The 14302-nt window shown below is 42.2% G+C and overlaps 1 protein-coding gene across 1 annotated transcript; it reads right to left on the reverse strand.

Moving 5' to 3' along the window:
* Positions 1-700: 700 nt before the first annotated feature.
* GIN1 (gypsy retrotransposon integrase 1) lies at positions 701-13851 on the reverse strand. Its single transcript, XM_059833847.1, has 8 exons — positions 13838-13851; positions 10080-10225; positions 8993-9186; positions 6449-6754; positions 5578-5766; positions 5315-5482; positions 4633-4921; positions 701-996 (listed from the first exon to the last, which is right to left on the reverse strand). The coding sequence occupies exons 2-8, from the start codon at positions 10216-10218 to the stop codon at positions 701-703; spliced, it is 1581 nt and encodes a 526-aa protein (XP_059689830.1). The 5' UTR covers positions 10219-10225; positions 13838-13851.
* Between the last annotated feature and the right edge of the window lie 451 nt (positions 13852-14302).

The raw sequence follows: 14302 nt of genomic DNA on the forward strand, positions 1-14302 counted from the left end.
GAGAGCAGCTGACGGCCTCATTGTTTCATATGCAGAACATTACATGTACTTGATTTTTGCAGCTTTACTGTTTTGTGAGACCTTAGAGAAATTAAAAGCTGTAAAAATCAGAGTCTGCAGCTTCTCAAAAAGAATAGGAAACTGTTTTATAACAGGAAAAGGATTCTCTACAGCGGAGCCAAAATTTACATCAAGCTGCTTAGATTCTATTCATCCCACAGTATCTCTGCACATTAGGAATGAGTCATCTAAGGATTAACGAAAAGGTCATTACATGAAATGATGCATTGTGTCCTGAGAGGGTAACAGTAAGGTATAGCCACACTGCCATTCTACCAACAAAATCTGAAATTCAAATGCATGGCAAGAACATGTGCTTTTACTAGGTTGTGCCTGTACTTTTGGTCACTGAGTAAGTGCTTCTCGACACCCACACAAATTAACCACTGGACACCTACAATCTTCTTAAAGTCATACAGTAGTAGAACATGTGCTTTTACTGTATTGTGCCTATGTTTTCAGTAACAGAGCAATTCCTTCTTAATGCCCATGCAAATTAACTGGTGGACACCTGCAGTACTGTTGTATTCATAAAGTAGTAAAGTAGATTTGGCTAGGAAATTCAGAGCTATTATATTTTTTTCAGTCTACCACAGAAGTTCCAAACTGTTTGGCAACGAAACATAACATGAGACTGTGCTTAAGTATCCTCTATCTTGGTCTGAAGTGTCCAACACAGTGAAGGCCATTGTTCCAGCTTTGCATTGCTTGCTTCAATGCAATGATTTTCTGCCAGGTCAGACTGATGTTTACCATTTGTTGATTCTTTGTCTTTGCAGGCTGCAGGTGGCATTTGCACAGCAGACATGACATCTCTTGTGTAGGCATTTATTTCCCCTTCAGCAACAGAGTCTTGGCTTGGATTATAAGATCTTTCAGATAAGCCAATATAGTCATGGTCAACAACTACTGCACCTTGTAAAAAGTAATGGTTGTCTGTAAAAGAAAAGTAGTCATTAAATCACATCCTTCTAGTTTACTGAAAGCCATATTTAAAATGTTAGTGAGGTGCTAACTTACTTTTCAAAAAAATTTCCATAAGAGGACAAGAATGTTTGAGTGACAGTCTGATGTGAATTTCCTAATTTCACTGAGCATCAAATGTTTGGCTGCATCTCATTACATCCTCAAAATAATGCTTGCAGTGCTCCACGTTAAGGGTTTTTCTTTGCTAGGACAACAACTAGCTTGTTATCTGCCATAGTCACCTACTGAACTAATACCTTAAATGAATGTACACGCAGATTCTTCCATTTTGGGCACACACACAGAAAAACGTGGCTACTCCAAGCTCTTGCTGGGAAATCTTACTGCAATACAACAGACTTAAGAAATAAAAAAAGAAAAAAAACAGTTTTATAGAATTTAAAGACAACAATGGCGACTGCTACTGTATAGTACTATTGAGCTCTTCTTCTAGCCAATATATGGTTACAGTGTTTGACTTTTCCAAATGAGTTCAAATAAAATGAAAACAGTCTGACCAGACAAATTAGAAGTGTAACTGTCAACATGGAGTTGATACTTTTGTTTTAGAAGATAAGGTTAGGGCCTATCTTCTTGCTCACAAGAACCCTAGTGTGAAATTAAGTGTTCTGTTAGATAAGACGAGATGTTCAACAGATAAATATATACAGGGGCTACAAATTCCTTTGTGAGATGTAGATCCAAAGAGGGGCCTTTGTGGGAGCTACTGTGGAAGTGAAACTGCACTTTTCTGGCCATGTTTCTTAACAGATGTGTCCTAAATCTGCCTGTTTGCACTCCTGAATCATCTGAGCACTGGACCCAGAGGCATTCTCTTGAGTTTAGTATTTAAACCAAACTACACTCAAACAAGAAAAACAAAATGTTGCTTCAGACACGTAAATGATGTGTGCACAAGGTGTCCTGGAACCTCTGCCTGGCTGTAAAGACAACCAGGTAGCACACAACCCACGTACAGCCAGACTACAAATCTGTCATGCCTGTACCAAGGGCTCTATCAATGCACTGACTTAGGATTTATCTTTAGACCAAGTGTTACACAAAAGGTTATGAAAAAATACCTTGCTTCTGATTGCCCATTCTTACCTGCAAAAGATTTTTCCTCACATAAAAAATGAGCATTTCATTTTCAGGCTTTGCCTTTCCTCTTTAAAAGTCCCAAACTCACATCTAAAGTGTGATACACACAAGATATACTTCAGATTTTTGGAGCAGGGTAAGCAAAACATTTGAGAACACTTACAAAGTTGGTAGGCAAGGCCACAAATATCCTCACCTAAGATGCACTTTTTCCACATTTATTTCACAGAGAACACTGCAAATGCTTTGTTCCCATCCAAGGTTATGCAAAGGGGCAGCCAACACACTTACACCACAGCAGTAGGAGTAATAAATAAGTTACAGATAAAAAAGTCCACCCCTGCTAATAAAGAGAAGTCCTTTGTTACAAAGATACACGTGTTCCTTTATGGATGAAAAAAAGATGTCATTCACTATGTCACTCGCTGCCCGGTTTCACTGCTCTTATCCAACTAGAATAATACTCTTTCTTGATTACTGTTAGGCTGTTTGATAAAGGCTGGCAATTACTTTGGCAAAGCCTGATTTACCTCTATACAATGTAAACATGTATGAATATCAGTCCATAATTTTAAGATTTATAAGTATCCATAATCGACTGAAATGGAAAGGAAGTGATCGTGCCCATGTACTTAGCACTGGTGAGGCCACACCTCAAATATGTGCTCAGTTTTGGGCCCCTCACGACAAGGAGGTCATTGAGGTGCTGGAGCGTGTCCAGAGAAGGGCGACAAAGCTGGTGAGGGGTCTGGAGCACAAGTCTGATGAGGAGCAGCTGAAGGAACTGGGGTTGTTCAGTCCGGAGAAGAGGAGGCTGAGGGGAGACCTCATCGCTCTCTACAATGAAAGGGGGTTGCAGAGAGGTAGGTTTTGGCCTCTTCTCCCAAGTGACTAAAGACAGGACAAGAGAAAATGGCCTCAAGTTGTGCCAGGGGAGGTTTAAGCTGGATATTAAGAAAAATTTCTTTACTGACAGAGTGGTGAAACACTGGAATAAGCTGCCCAGGGAGGTGGTGGAGTCACCATCACTGGAGGTGTTCAAGGAACATGTAGACATGGCACTTGGGGACATGGTTTAGTAAGCGTGGTGGTGTTGGGTTAATGGTTGGACTTGATGATCTTACAGGTCTTTTCCAACCTTAATGATTCTGTGATTCTGTGAAATTTTTGCCTGTGTTAAACAACTAATCTTTAGTCACTTCCTAGGAAAGGGAAGAAACTCTACATTTGCCTACTGCTTCTGCAGTAGTTAGTGGTAAACGTATTAGGCTCTGATCCTACAAAGACAATGACATTTAACTTTTTACACTGTGACACATTCTACCAAAGTCATTGTAATAGCTGGAGATTATCTGCATGCTTGACATGCATGTGACTACCTCCTTATGAAGAACTGGAAGCCACGGAGCAACTGTCCAACAGTAAAAGTAGTGTCCTGGAGATGTGACATGAAATCGGTATGTTGATTATGAAATCTGTAACTGACAACTGGCATAAATATCAGCTTCTCACATGAAATTCCTGAATTAGTTTCAGCTTTACAATCCCTCAGTTTTAAGAGGTGATAGAAGAAATTACTGTCTGAATGCAGTTTATGCATTTTGAAGAACCAAATCCTAATCACCCATGCCAGTAGGGTGGGAATTGGTCTACTTTTCAAGAATCTTGAACGAAAAAGCAGCTTGTTCTGCGACAGAAGACTTCTAAAGATGGAGTATTCATTTTCCTCAAAAGGCCTGTGGTGACTCAAAGACAGCATCAACAGAAAAGAAACAGCTGCCACTGTTTGAAGACAGCAGCATTGCTAAGGACATACTGAATGTGGAAGAGCAAGGGTGGCCAAAGTCCTTGGGAATTTCTAGCAGTCCTATTGCAGAACATGACAATTTTATTTGCTCTGGTAAGAGAAACACGTTTACTTCTTCAGTAGCACAATTTGAAATAAACTCTCCAAAAATCAGTTCTCTGATGTAGTATTTCTATTTTAAGGCTTTACAGGACACTTTTGTTGTTAAAATGAAGTCTAAACATGTACCATTTGCACTAGTCAGACTAAGCAAAAAAAAAAAAAAAAAAAAAAAATCAGGTTTCCACTGCACAAGCAAAATAAATGTGAATGCTGTCTACATCAAACAGAAACACTATCAGAAAATGCTCTTGAATACAGTTCAGTCTAATTATACTTTTAGGATGTTTTCACCAGGCAGCATGAACAGGACCAAACCACAGATTACAAGCAACTTTAATGGAAGCTATTTTTAAACATACTTTAAACGTGATTCATTAGCTCTCTTCCATGCTCTGCATAGGTCTGAAGCCACTCACACTCACTGTTCTCCTTACTGAAACCTCCAATTATTACATTATTACCCAGTGTTAGTTTAATGCACACTGTTGAGTGAATGATACTTGTCCACTCTAATAACCTAAGACGAAGACATGACAGAAAAGTTAAAAAACCCCACAAATTATATAGATATGTAAAATACACACACATATATATACCTTTTTCACTGGACCCTCTTATGTATGGCTTGAGGTGAGACATCTTGATGGGTCTTTTTAACCTGGATCCTGTGGCATCTCTCAATATTGCACAGCCATTATCTGTGATATAATCTATGATACAAGGACCAACCCATTCCGACTGGAAACGACCATCTTTCCACCAGTTTTTTCTTTGCCTGAGGACTTCATGACCAACTTTAAGTTGAAGCGTATTTAATTGCTTTGACTTCTTTTTGACAGTGATTTTGCTTCTGATTTTTTGTTCATCTGAAGTGTTTTTTTCTACCTGCAGAAAATATATAATGAATTACATTTTCTTTTTCCAAAAGTAATCATGTATTTTCATAACGTTGGTTAATAATGCAGAAGCATAACATTAAGCAGTTTTGGATGCGTGTAATTCATAATGTGAATTATGAACTGGAGAGTTCTGAAGAAATTTATTTTATCTTCATAAACCAATAGTTCATACGCAATTATTTGCAGCTTCTGTAGATATGCAGCCCTCTGCATGAGGGCTGAAATGAAATGAAAATGAAATGAAAAAACCAAAAAAACTAAAAAACCACACAAAACTCCACATTGCTTTAAAAGGTTAGTTATACTTTACACTTCAAGCCTTTCCATCTTTTTTATCTTCAGTCTTCTTACTAGTAAAATTTGAATATATGACATTTACCTGGGAATCTGAGGTTCTCTCTTTTTCCAGTGCTTGACTGGCTTTTTTAGTTGCTTCAAATATTTTGGCAAACATACTGTGTTCTCCTTCCACACATACATTCATTGGTTCAACAACATGTGGGTTACGATTAAACATTTGGAAATATGGGGTGTTTTGATCTGGCTCCTATTTAAATGGGGAGCAAAAAGCAAGCAAATTACCATACAGCTTTGTGGGTATTTTGGGGGACTTCAGTCAAAAGAGGAAGAACCTTCACGTACCAAATTTGTCAAATTGAAAGCATAGGCAATAGCAGACAAATGTTCATCCCAATCATTTGGATTGTCAGTACAGTATTTGTTAAGGAAAGCTTTGATTGTCTTGCATGTTCTTTCATTTACATCATCTGACTGAGGATAAGACAACACAATTTGTTTCATTCCAAACAGTGCAAAGAGTTCTTCGTTTATCTTCAAAAGAAAAAAGAACACAATTACTGAAGGTCTCTCTCTTCTGTATCACAGTTCAAGTAAATTAACTCAGTAGTTTTTCATCCCTTTTGTTGATATGACGGTGACTGAGCAAAAGTCTTACATACAGATTCACACCAAACAGTCCAGGGTTGAGAGTGAGAGCTAAAAGGAATCAGTATGGCTTAGGAGACAGTAACTGATGGTTTCTAAACACATTTCTGCCACTAACTCAATTTGTCATTTCCTCCATATCACAGTCTCATGATTTCATTATCTCTGAGAGGATCAAAGTGTGAAAAGTTCTTCATAATCACTATAGGTAAGGGTATTTTTGACACTGGCCTATCTGCTATACTGGACAATATGGATGAACGAAATGCAGCATGTTGGAGTGCGAAAGCTTGTGCCAGTTCAACTGAGTGACAAAACCTGCACTATGACTGACAGGAAATCATTTTGCTTTGTTCTTTTCCAAAGAATAAAACCCTGGGAGACATTGTGTAACGTTACAGAAAATGGCAAACCAATTATTCACAATTGTATCTGCTAACTTTTTTCTTTTTTTTTTAATTAAAAGATTTACAGTCTTTTTCAAGAATGGTCTAAAATTCAAATTTAATACAGGGGAAAAATCTATTTTTTTCTTGAAAAAAAAGAAACCAGCCACATAAAGACTTACCTGATAAACAAGCTCCTTCCCTTGATCAATAGGCATTTTTTGAGGGGGCCCATATAAGAAAAACACATTTACAATTGCCTTAGCAATTTCAGCTGCTGAAGTGTCATGCAGCGGCAAGATAACAGCCCATCTTGTAAACAAATCTGTCATAATCACAACATACTTGTGGCTTCTGTTGGTAACATTAAAAGGTCCCATTAGGTCTATAGTGACTGCTGTCCACGGGTCTTCTGCTTTGATAGGGTGTGTTTTGGGTGCTGTGGTGGTTGCATTCTTTGCCACTTGGCAGTGCCGGCAAGCATACACCTAGCACAAACACCAGAGAAGATGCTATCAATAAAAAGCAATGGTAAAGGTTTAAGACAATCAGCAAGATCACAAATCTCAACTATTCCTCTCTAAGTTAGGTCAGACCAGGCCATGCAAAACAAATTCATTTCATGATTGTTCTTATCATTTTTTACCCTTAGATTTTTCAGCCCCAGCATAAAAACAAAACAAAACCAAACAACAGTGAAGGCCAGGAGAAGGACATGTACAGGAATTCACAGCTGAACTCTCCTCATCCTGAAAGCACTATGGTCTTTCAAGTCCATAGTATAAATTTTAATACCCATTACCATCTGTAAATACTAAAGGAAGTATGAAGCAGCTGGGATTGAAAGAAAGTCCCAATGATTCCCCTTTTGGTTCTATTGTGTATACTGTGGCTGAAAAACACTGGCAGTGTACATAATCTTCCATGCATAACATAGATCAGCTTTATCTACAGGACAGAGCCTCTTTGTCCAAGTCCGAATTGAAAGCAAAAACTCATTTTCAGTTCATGTTACAGTTGGGCATGAATTCAAGTATTCAGGTGATGCCGCAGCCTGATAAGGAACAGTAATTTGGCCATACAGGACATTTACCCACAGTTTCCTCAAGCATCACATTCTGTCTGGGGATCATGTCCACGTATCTTTGGGTGAAGGAGGAGAAGAAACTTTCCCAAGCAGTGATTGGTTTAACTATTTCCTGAACACACCTAATTGTAAGGCAGAGGCACCATTTTCATATTCTTATTTGCCAGCAGCCACTCTGGCCAGATATCCTTGGGATGACACACTGCATCCTAACAAAGATATACAAGAGTCCTTGCAAAAGAAAACCCTCTCAAAGACCAGATGTGCCCTGCATACTTAAAGGCAGCATGGCTCCGCACCACTGCATAACATACAGCAATATGCAAGTCACATGGTCAGTAGTAAAAGAAAAAAAGAAAAACTATGCTTTGGCAAGCAGAGTGTATTGGGTTTGCATGGAAAGGTTTTGGTAGCCGGGGGGGGCTACAGGGGTGACTTCTGTGAGAAGCTGCTAGAAGCTTCCCCTATGTCTGACAGAGCCAATGCCAGCCAGCTCCAAGACAGACCCACTGCTGGCCAAGGCCAAGCCACTCAGCAACAGTGGTAGCACCTCTGTGATAACATATTTAAGAAAGGGAAAAAACAACTGCGCAATGGCAGCCGGAGAAGAGAGGAGGGAGAACACCTGAGAAAAACAACTTTGCAGACTCCAACGTCAGTGAAGAAGGAGGGGGAGGAGGTCCTCCAGGCACTGGAGCAGAGATTCCCTTGCAGCCCGTGGTGAAGACCATGGTGAGGCAGGCTGTCCTGCTGCAGTCCATGGAGTTCATGGTGGAGCAGATATCCACCTGCAGCCCATGGAGGACCCCACACTAGAGCAGGTGGATACCTGAAGGAGGCTGTGACCCCATGGGAAGGCCACGCTTGAGGAGGCTCCTCACAGGACCTGTGGACAGGAGACCACACTGGACAGGTTTTCTGGAAGGACCTGTGACCCTGGGGGGGACCTAGGCTGGAGCAGTCTGTTCCTGAAGGACTGCACCCCGTGGAAAGGACTCACGCTGGAGCAGTTCGTGAAGAACTGCAGCCCATGGGAAGGGCCCACTTTGGAGAAGTTCATGGAGAACTGTCTCCCATGGGAGGGACCCTACGCTGGAGCAGGGGAAAAGTGTGAGAAGGAAGGAGCAGCAGAAACAACATGTGATGAGCAGACTGCAACGCCCATTCCCCATCCCCCCGTGCCACTCAGGGGGAGGAGGTAGAGAGAACTGGGAGTGAAGTTGAGCCCGAGAAGAAGGGAAGGGTGGGGGGAAGGTGTTTCGTTAAGATTTGGTTTTATTTCTCATTATTCTACTGTGATTTTGATTGGTAATAAATTAAACTAATTTCCCCAAGTCAAGTCTGTTTTGCCCGTGACAGTAACAGTGAGTGATCTCCCTGTCCTTATCTTGACCCATGAGCCTTTTGTTCTATTTTCTCCCCCATGTCCAGCTGAGGACAGGGAGTGATAGAGCAGCTTTGGTGTGTACCTGGCAACAAGCCAGGGTCAACCCACCACAAAGACCAGTTAAAGTTTATTTGTAAGCTTACGTTTCCTCATCATGAAGCACTATGGATGCTTGCTGTATCAGAGTAATATGATTCCAATATGTTTGTAACAAAGACTGCATTAAAAAATCCTGTAGCTATGAGACCATACCCACTGCTTGACGTCATTTGTTACAGACGTCCAGTAGTAATTAGATTCCACTAAAGTCAGTGTCCTTGATATGCCATGATGAGTGCCAGCAGCATTTTCGTGGCATTTCTCAAGCACCTTTTTCTTCTCTTCATCTGAAACAATTACCAGGCGCATTTGTTTTCTGTCTTTTCCAACATAGAACAATTTATTTTCTGAAAGAAGAAAAGTACCAGCAAATTATATGCAAGTGCTTTGTCTTTTGTTTAGTTTACTAAACTACTGGACATGATTCAGTACAGAATGTATTAAATCAACTTCAATTCAGTTCTGTGTAAATGCAGCTTTTTGTTTACAAATACTTTAATTGTTTCCTCCAGAGAGCCTATTGTTCACCTAAGTTTATTAATCTGGACATAAGGCATTACAAGGGCAAGTCAGAATGCAAACAATGTTCCTACAGGAAGTCTGACTGAAACACAACCAAATGCTGGGGGTGGGAAGGGGAGGTACAATGTTAGAAGACTTATTGTCTGCCTGCCAGCAACCTGACTTCCGCAGCTGCGATTCACAGCTTTAACTCCTCCCTGCCTTCTCTCTACATAGACTTGGCAGGTTTAATGGAACTGAGAGAGCACAGCAGACTACAAAGGCTCATATACCTCCTCAGAGGGATGCAATAAAGCTGTGAAGGGCCAGGAGGCTCTAAGGTGGCAGATGGCAAAGCCATCCTGTACTTCTGCCCAGCCACACACAGCATCCTCCAGACCAGACTGAGCATTCCTTATCTACATCTCTAGATTTGGATTTCCCTTTCTGTAGTCCTTTGAATTACGGATTGCAATGGCTACCTATTTCCCCAGTATCTAGAAGAAGGTTTGGCTTTTAGAGAGATATATAAATCCCTCCTTGAAAGGACTAAAGCAGACTGAGTTTCTGTAAACATCTGGTTATATATTAACAAGGGTTAAGCAGAGTGTTTCACAGGGAATGTATATCAAAATCACAGTATGCTGCAGAGCAAGATCCCACTTTCATTTTTTTTGTATCAGCAAACCTTCACCTAAAAGAATCTATTTTCAAGAGTAGTTCGAGAGAATACTTTTACCTTTGAAAACAAATTTTTTGGCTGCTCTCCTGATTCCACTTCTTTCACTTGATAATGTTGTGGGATGATACTCTCCTGTTCGCTTGTAGTATGCAATCTGCTTCAGGTGGAGCCCACCATTTTTTCCACTACGGACCATTGCTAATCTGAACAAAATGCACAGTATTTGTTAGATGAAGCAACTGTCAGAGGAGCACATCTTCAGTTTTTACTGGTTTCTTTGTAGTTCAGAGGTATCCTAATAATGTAGCATCTGAGGAGATGTTACACATTCCACTGCACTGCTCTCAATATCCCCATGCTATCAACTTAAGCAATAAGGAACACTGCTTGACACATTACTTTTGTTCTATGCAAAGCTGTTTTTGTCAACCTTTAAATTTTCAAACAATGGGGACTTCCACTATATTCATTGGATGGGGGCAGGAATAACACCAGAGAGAAAGCAATTGCTCTTCTCATTCTTAAACATTCGGATAGCTCTCAAATGCAGGTGTGCTGGAGATTAGATGTGTCCAAAGAGCCACCCTAATTGGAAAAAAAAAAAACATAGACAAATAGGAAAAACAACTCCCCAGATGAAATTTCTGTCAGTTTCTATTTTGTTCCTTAATTCATCTGACAATTAGATTCTGAAGTCTCAAACCAGACTCCGCATGCAAGGTAACAATTCATTCCCTGACATGGGCTGACTTCCCTGATCACATTAATAAACTAAAATGTCATTTGTAAAATGCGTCATTGTTACAGGAAAAGCTTGAGTCTAGCAATAGCAGCATCAAAATCATTACCAATTAATGACAAGCAGAAACATTCATGCAGGCTCTATGTGATTTAAATTATTTTTTTTTCCAAATGTGCTCCAGCAGCAATGAAGATGTAGATGGAATGGCAGTTTGATCCTACTCCAGTTGATGTCTTCAAAAGCAGAATCAGGCTTGGGGCCTGCCATGTCGTAATTTCTTAATGAATGCTAGTTGTCCACAGCATTAAGCAAATTTCTTCCTTATCCTGCCAGTGTCCCAAGACTAGACAATGTGACAACACATAGCCTGCTAAAAAGAGTAATCAGTTTGTCTGCCATATCTGCTAAGTGGCAAGCAATTATGGGTAAGTGACAGTATCCTGTCACTCTGGAATCCATGTTCTCATTACATGTTGATGCTAGTTGAAAGCCAAATGTGTAAGTCAGGATGTTAATTTTTCAGTTTAGATTCTCACCTACCTTTACTATACTGGGGGTGGGAAGGAGGTAAAGAGCTCTAAAGAGTGATTATGCCTACTTTTGTTTATTCCGTTTCTCCCAGTAAATAAAATGCTGTATGTTATTTACAGAATAGCAATATAATATTCTACATGTACAGCTGGGCTAAACATTGCTGTGTCACGGGAACTTCACATTCAAACAGTGACAAGACCTTTGCCCCACTGAACACTTCGTTTTGCACAACCTAGACCTGGCTTTCAAAAACAGCTAAGTCTCTTGTCATACAAACATTAGTGTTTTAAAGTAAAATTCTCATACCTGAGAACACTAGCACACATAAGCTCTTTACCACTACAAGCCTGTCTATGAGGAAAGAGGGTGTGTCAGAACAGGAAAGGAGCAGAGCCAGAACAGACTACTGTTGCTAATGATCTTTGCTGGCACAACAGTTTCTTGTAAATTTACATCTGATAGCACAAGCCAAAGCAACCCACTGAGTTGATAAGTTAGATAACTAACAGCAAAAAGGAAGGTGAGGCTACCATGATAAAATCTGTTTCTGTTGTTTTAAAGAAATCAATTAAGAAGCATTTCTGACAGTAAAACACTACTGGTGAAGAGCAATTAAAATATCCTATCTGCCAAGGGCATGAATTCAAGCTTCGTTCAGGGCTCTCCTGAAGGTCAGTCCTGCAGTTACCCAAGCATAGCTGGAAGTCAAAACTAGCCAGGTATGATTTATCACCTAACCACTGGTATGATGAACCATTTTGGCTTGACACCAACTCTCTCATATATGGCAAGAAAAGGTGCTCCAGAAGAATCTTTATTCTTCTAGTAACTTTTGCTTGTGAAACTCTTGCCTGAAACAGTGAATATTCTCCATGTAGTACATGGTTATTGATTCTAACAAAACAAAGTTGCGCAGCAGCAAGATACACCTGAGCAGGACCACAGCTTATACTTCAGCTAAACAGAAATTCTATCCTCATTCCTGCAATGGCAGTTTCTACTATAAAAGTTTGGAATAGTGTACATAAACCAATGAAGAAAGAATGCATTATGTAGTAGCCATATATATTTAATATATTTAGTAGGATCCTGACCCAGCAAACTGTTAAGTGCTTCAATAGTCTGCTGGATTACTGCTTAAGAGGACAACATTAAATAAGCTTCCTTCCTGGATATTTAGTTTCCTATGTCCCTAGTAGTCTTCTTCCCCAATACCTAATTTACTTTGTTTGGCCTAATCATAAAAAAAACCAAACTGAAAATAACAAATTATACAGTCTTCTGGTTTTGTTATTTAGAATAAACCATATTACTTCAGATAGTATATTAATTATCTCTAGCAATACTCACAATGTATCTGGTGGTCTGTAAAGATCAAACACTTTTACAATCAGTAATCGATTCTTAATACCTTTGAAGCTGGAAAAGAATATACTGCTTTACAGTCAATGAAAGTATTTCAGAAACAAGAATGAAACTTCCATATAACCAGGGCTCTTTCTGCTTTACTGTCTTAGTCAAAACAGTCATACCTGGTAACACTTAACTATTTTGCTTTTTAATGCCCATTTTTTCCCCACACACAATCACTATCCTAACTTCAAAGCTGTTTTTTCAGTCCAGCTTTCAAGTACTTTCCCTGCCTCAATCTGCAACTCCTACCAGAAACAGGAATTCCACATGGAGCCTTGAATACATCTTTTCTAACCAAAGTGCTTCCAGGAACCTGTAAATAAGACAGACACAGTCACCTACATCTCTCCCCGGCTTTTGCAGGCCTGAGCCATTTTTGACAGAAACCCCTGCCATTTCAGAACACCCTCATTTCTTAGGTATCTCCACCTTCAAGCTTGACAGCACCTAACAGGCCATTGGCACCATTAGACCACATGCAGGCCTCCGTCAGGATGGAAGCTGCGCTGCAGATGACAGTAGTATCGCCTCAGAAGCGCAGGCAAGTAAATTAAAGCACTGCCCTAACCCCTCACCACCACCTCACAAATACCGCCTTATAAGTTACTGTGACTGCCATACAATGACAAGAGAGGCGAGCAGGCATGGCCCCTACAGGACAGGAAGAGGGCCAGGACAGGGCCAGTAGAGCCGAGAGGGTAGGTAGGCTAAGCCGAGGGCTTATCGCCCTTGGTAACGCCAGCCGTACCTCCCAGAAGCGTTTCCTCCAGGGAGAGAGCCCTGCCCGCCCTCAGCATCCTCCGGTGCGGCGACGCCACAACATCAAGACCGCGCCCAAGCCCCATGCCCGCCCGCCGCCAAGACTACGGCCCCCAGCATGCAACGCGCCGGACTGGAGCGGGCGACCGCAACGCCCCTGCTCCCGCAGGGCACGCTGGGAGCCGTAGTCCCGAGTAGGCCGTACCCGGCAGGCAGGTCAGCGCGGCAAGCCTCACGCATGCGCGAAGCGACGTCTACGAGATCTTTTTCCTTCCCCCCCACCCCACCGTCGATCCCCACCCCCTCCTCTCGGATCCGCGGTGAGGTCGTTGGCAGGTCGGGAGCCGCGGAGCCCCTGGGCACGCACCTGCTTCAGCAGAGGTATCAGCGCGACCTGTCCCAGGGGCCGCAGCCCACTAACTTGCCCTTTTCCTGACCGGCTAACCACAATGACGGCCCTTGCGCCCCGAGACTTATGTGGCGCCCCCGGAAGTGGCGGGGGGGGGGCGGGCCGCCGCGGGGGGGGGGCGGGGCTGCCCGCGCAGTGGCAGGCGGCGGCGGCGCCTCCTCAATGGGACGCGGGGGCGCAGGCGGCGCCACGCGCGGCGGCGCCACGCGCAGGTGAGGTGGTTTCTCCTCGGTGCCGCTCGGGGCCCCCTCCTTCCCCTCCGCCATCCCCCTGCCGGCCCGGGGGATGCGGAGGATGCCGGCTGGATCCACCCCGTCGGCAGCGCCCCCCTTTTAGACGGGGGGCAGCGGATCGCGTCGGGGCGGGTCGCCCTTTCGGGCTGCGGCCTGGGGACCGGCGGCAGTTGCCGCCGTCCCGCGCTCC

The sequence above is a fragment of the Gavia stellata genome, chromosome Z, assembly GCF_030936135.1.
Source record: "Gavia stellata isolate bGavSte3 chromosome Z, bGavSte3.hap2, whole genome shotgun sequence".
NCBI classification, from domain to species: Eukaryota; Metazoa; Chordata; class Aves; order Gaviiformes; family Gaviidae; genus Gavia; species Gavia stellata.

Excerpts from the sequence above, each read along its gene's own strand:
- GIN1 (XM_059833847.1), bottom strand. The coding sequence starts at position 10,218 with ATGGTCCGTAGTGGAAAAAATGGTGGGCTCCACCTGAAGCAGATTGCA. Across the intron at positions 5,483-5,577 it reads CTTTCAATTTGACAAATTTG|GAGCCAGATCAAAACACCCC; the intron begins GTACGTGAAGGT and ends CCATTTAAATAG. Across the intron at positions 4,922-5,314 it reads AGAGAACCTCAGATTCCCAG|GTAGAAAAAAACACTTCAGA; the intron begins GTAAATGTCATA and ends TATTTTCTGCAG.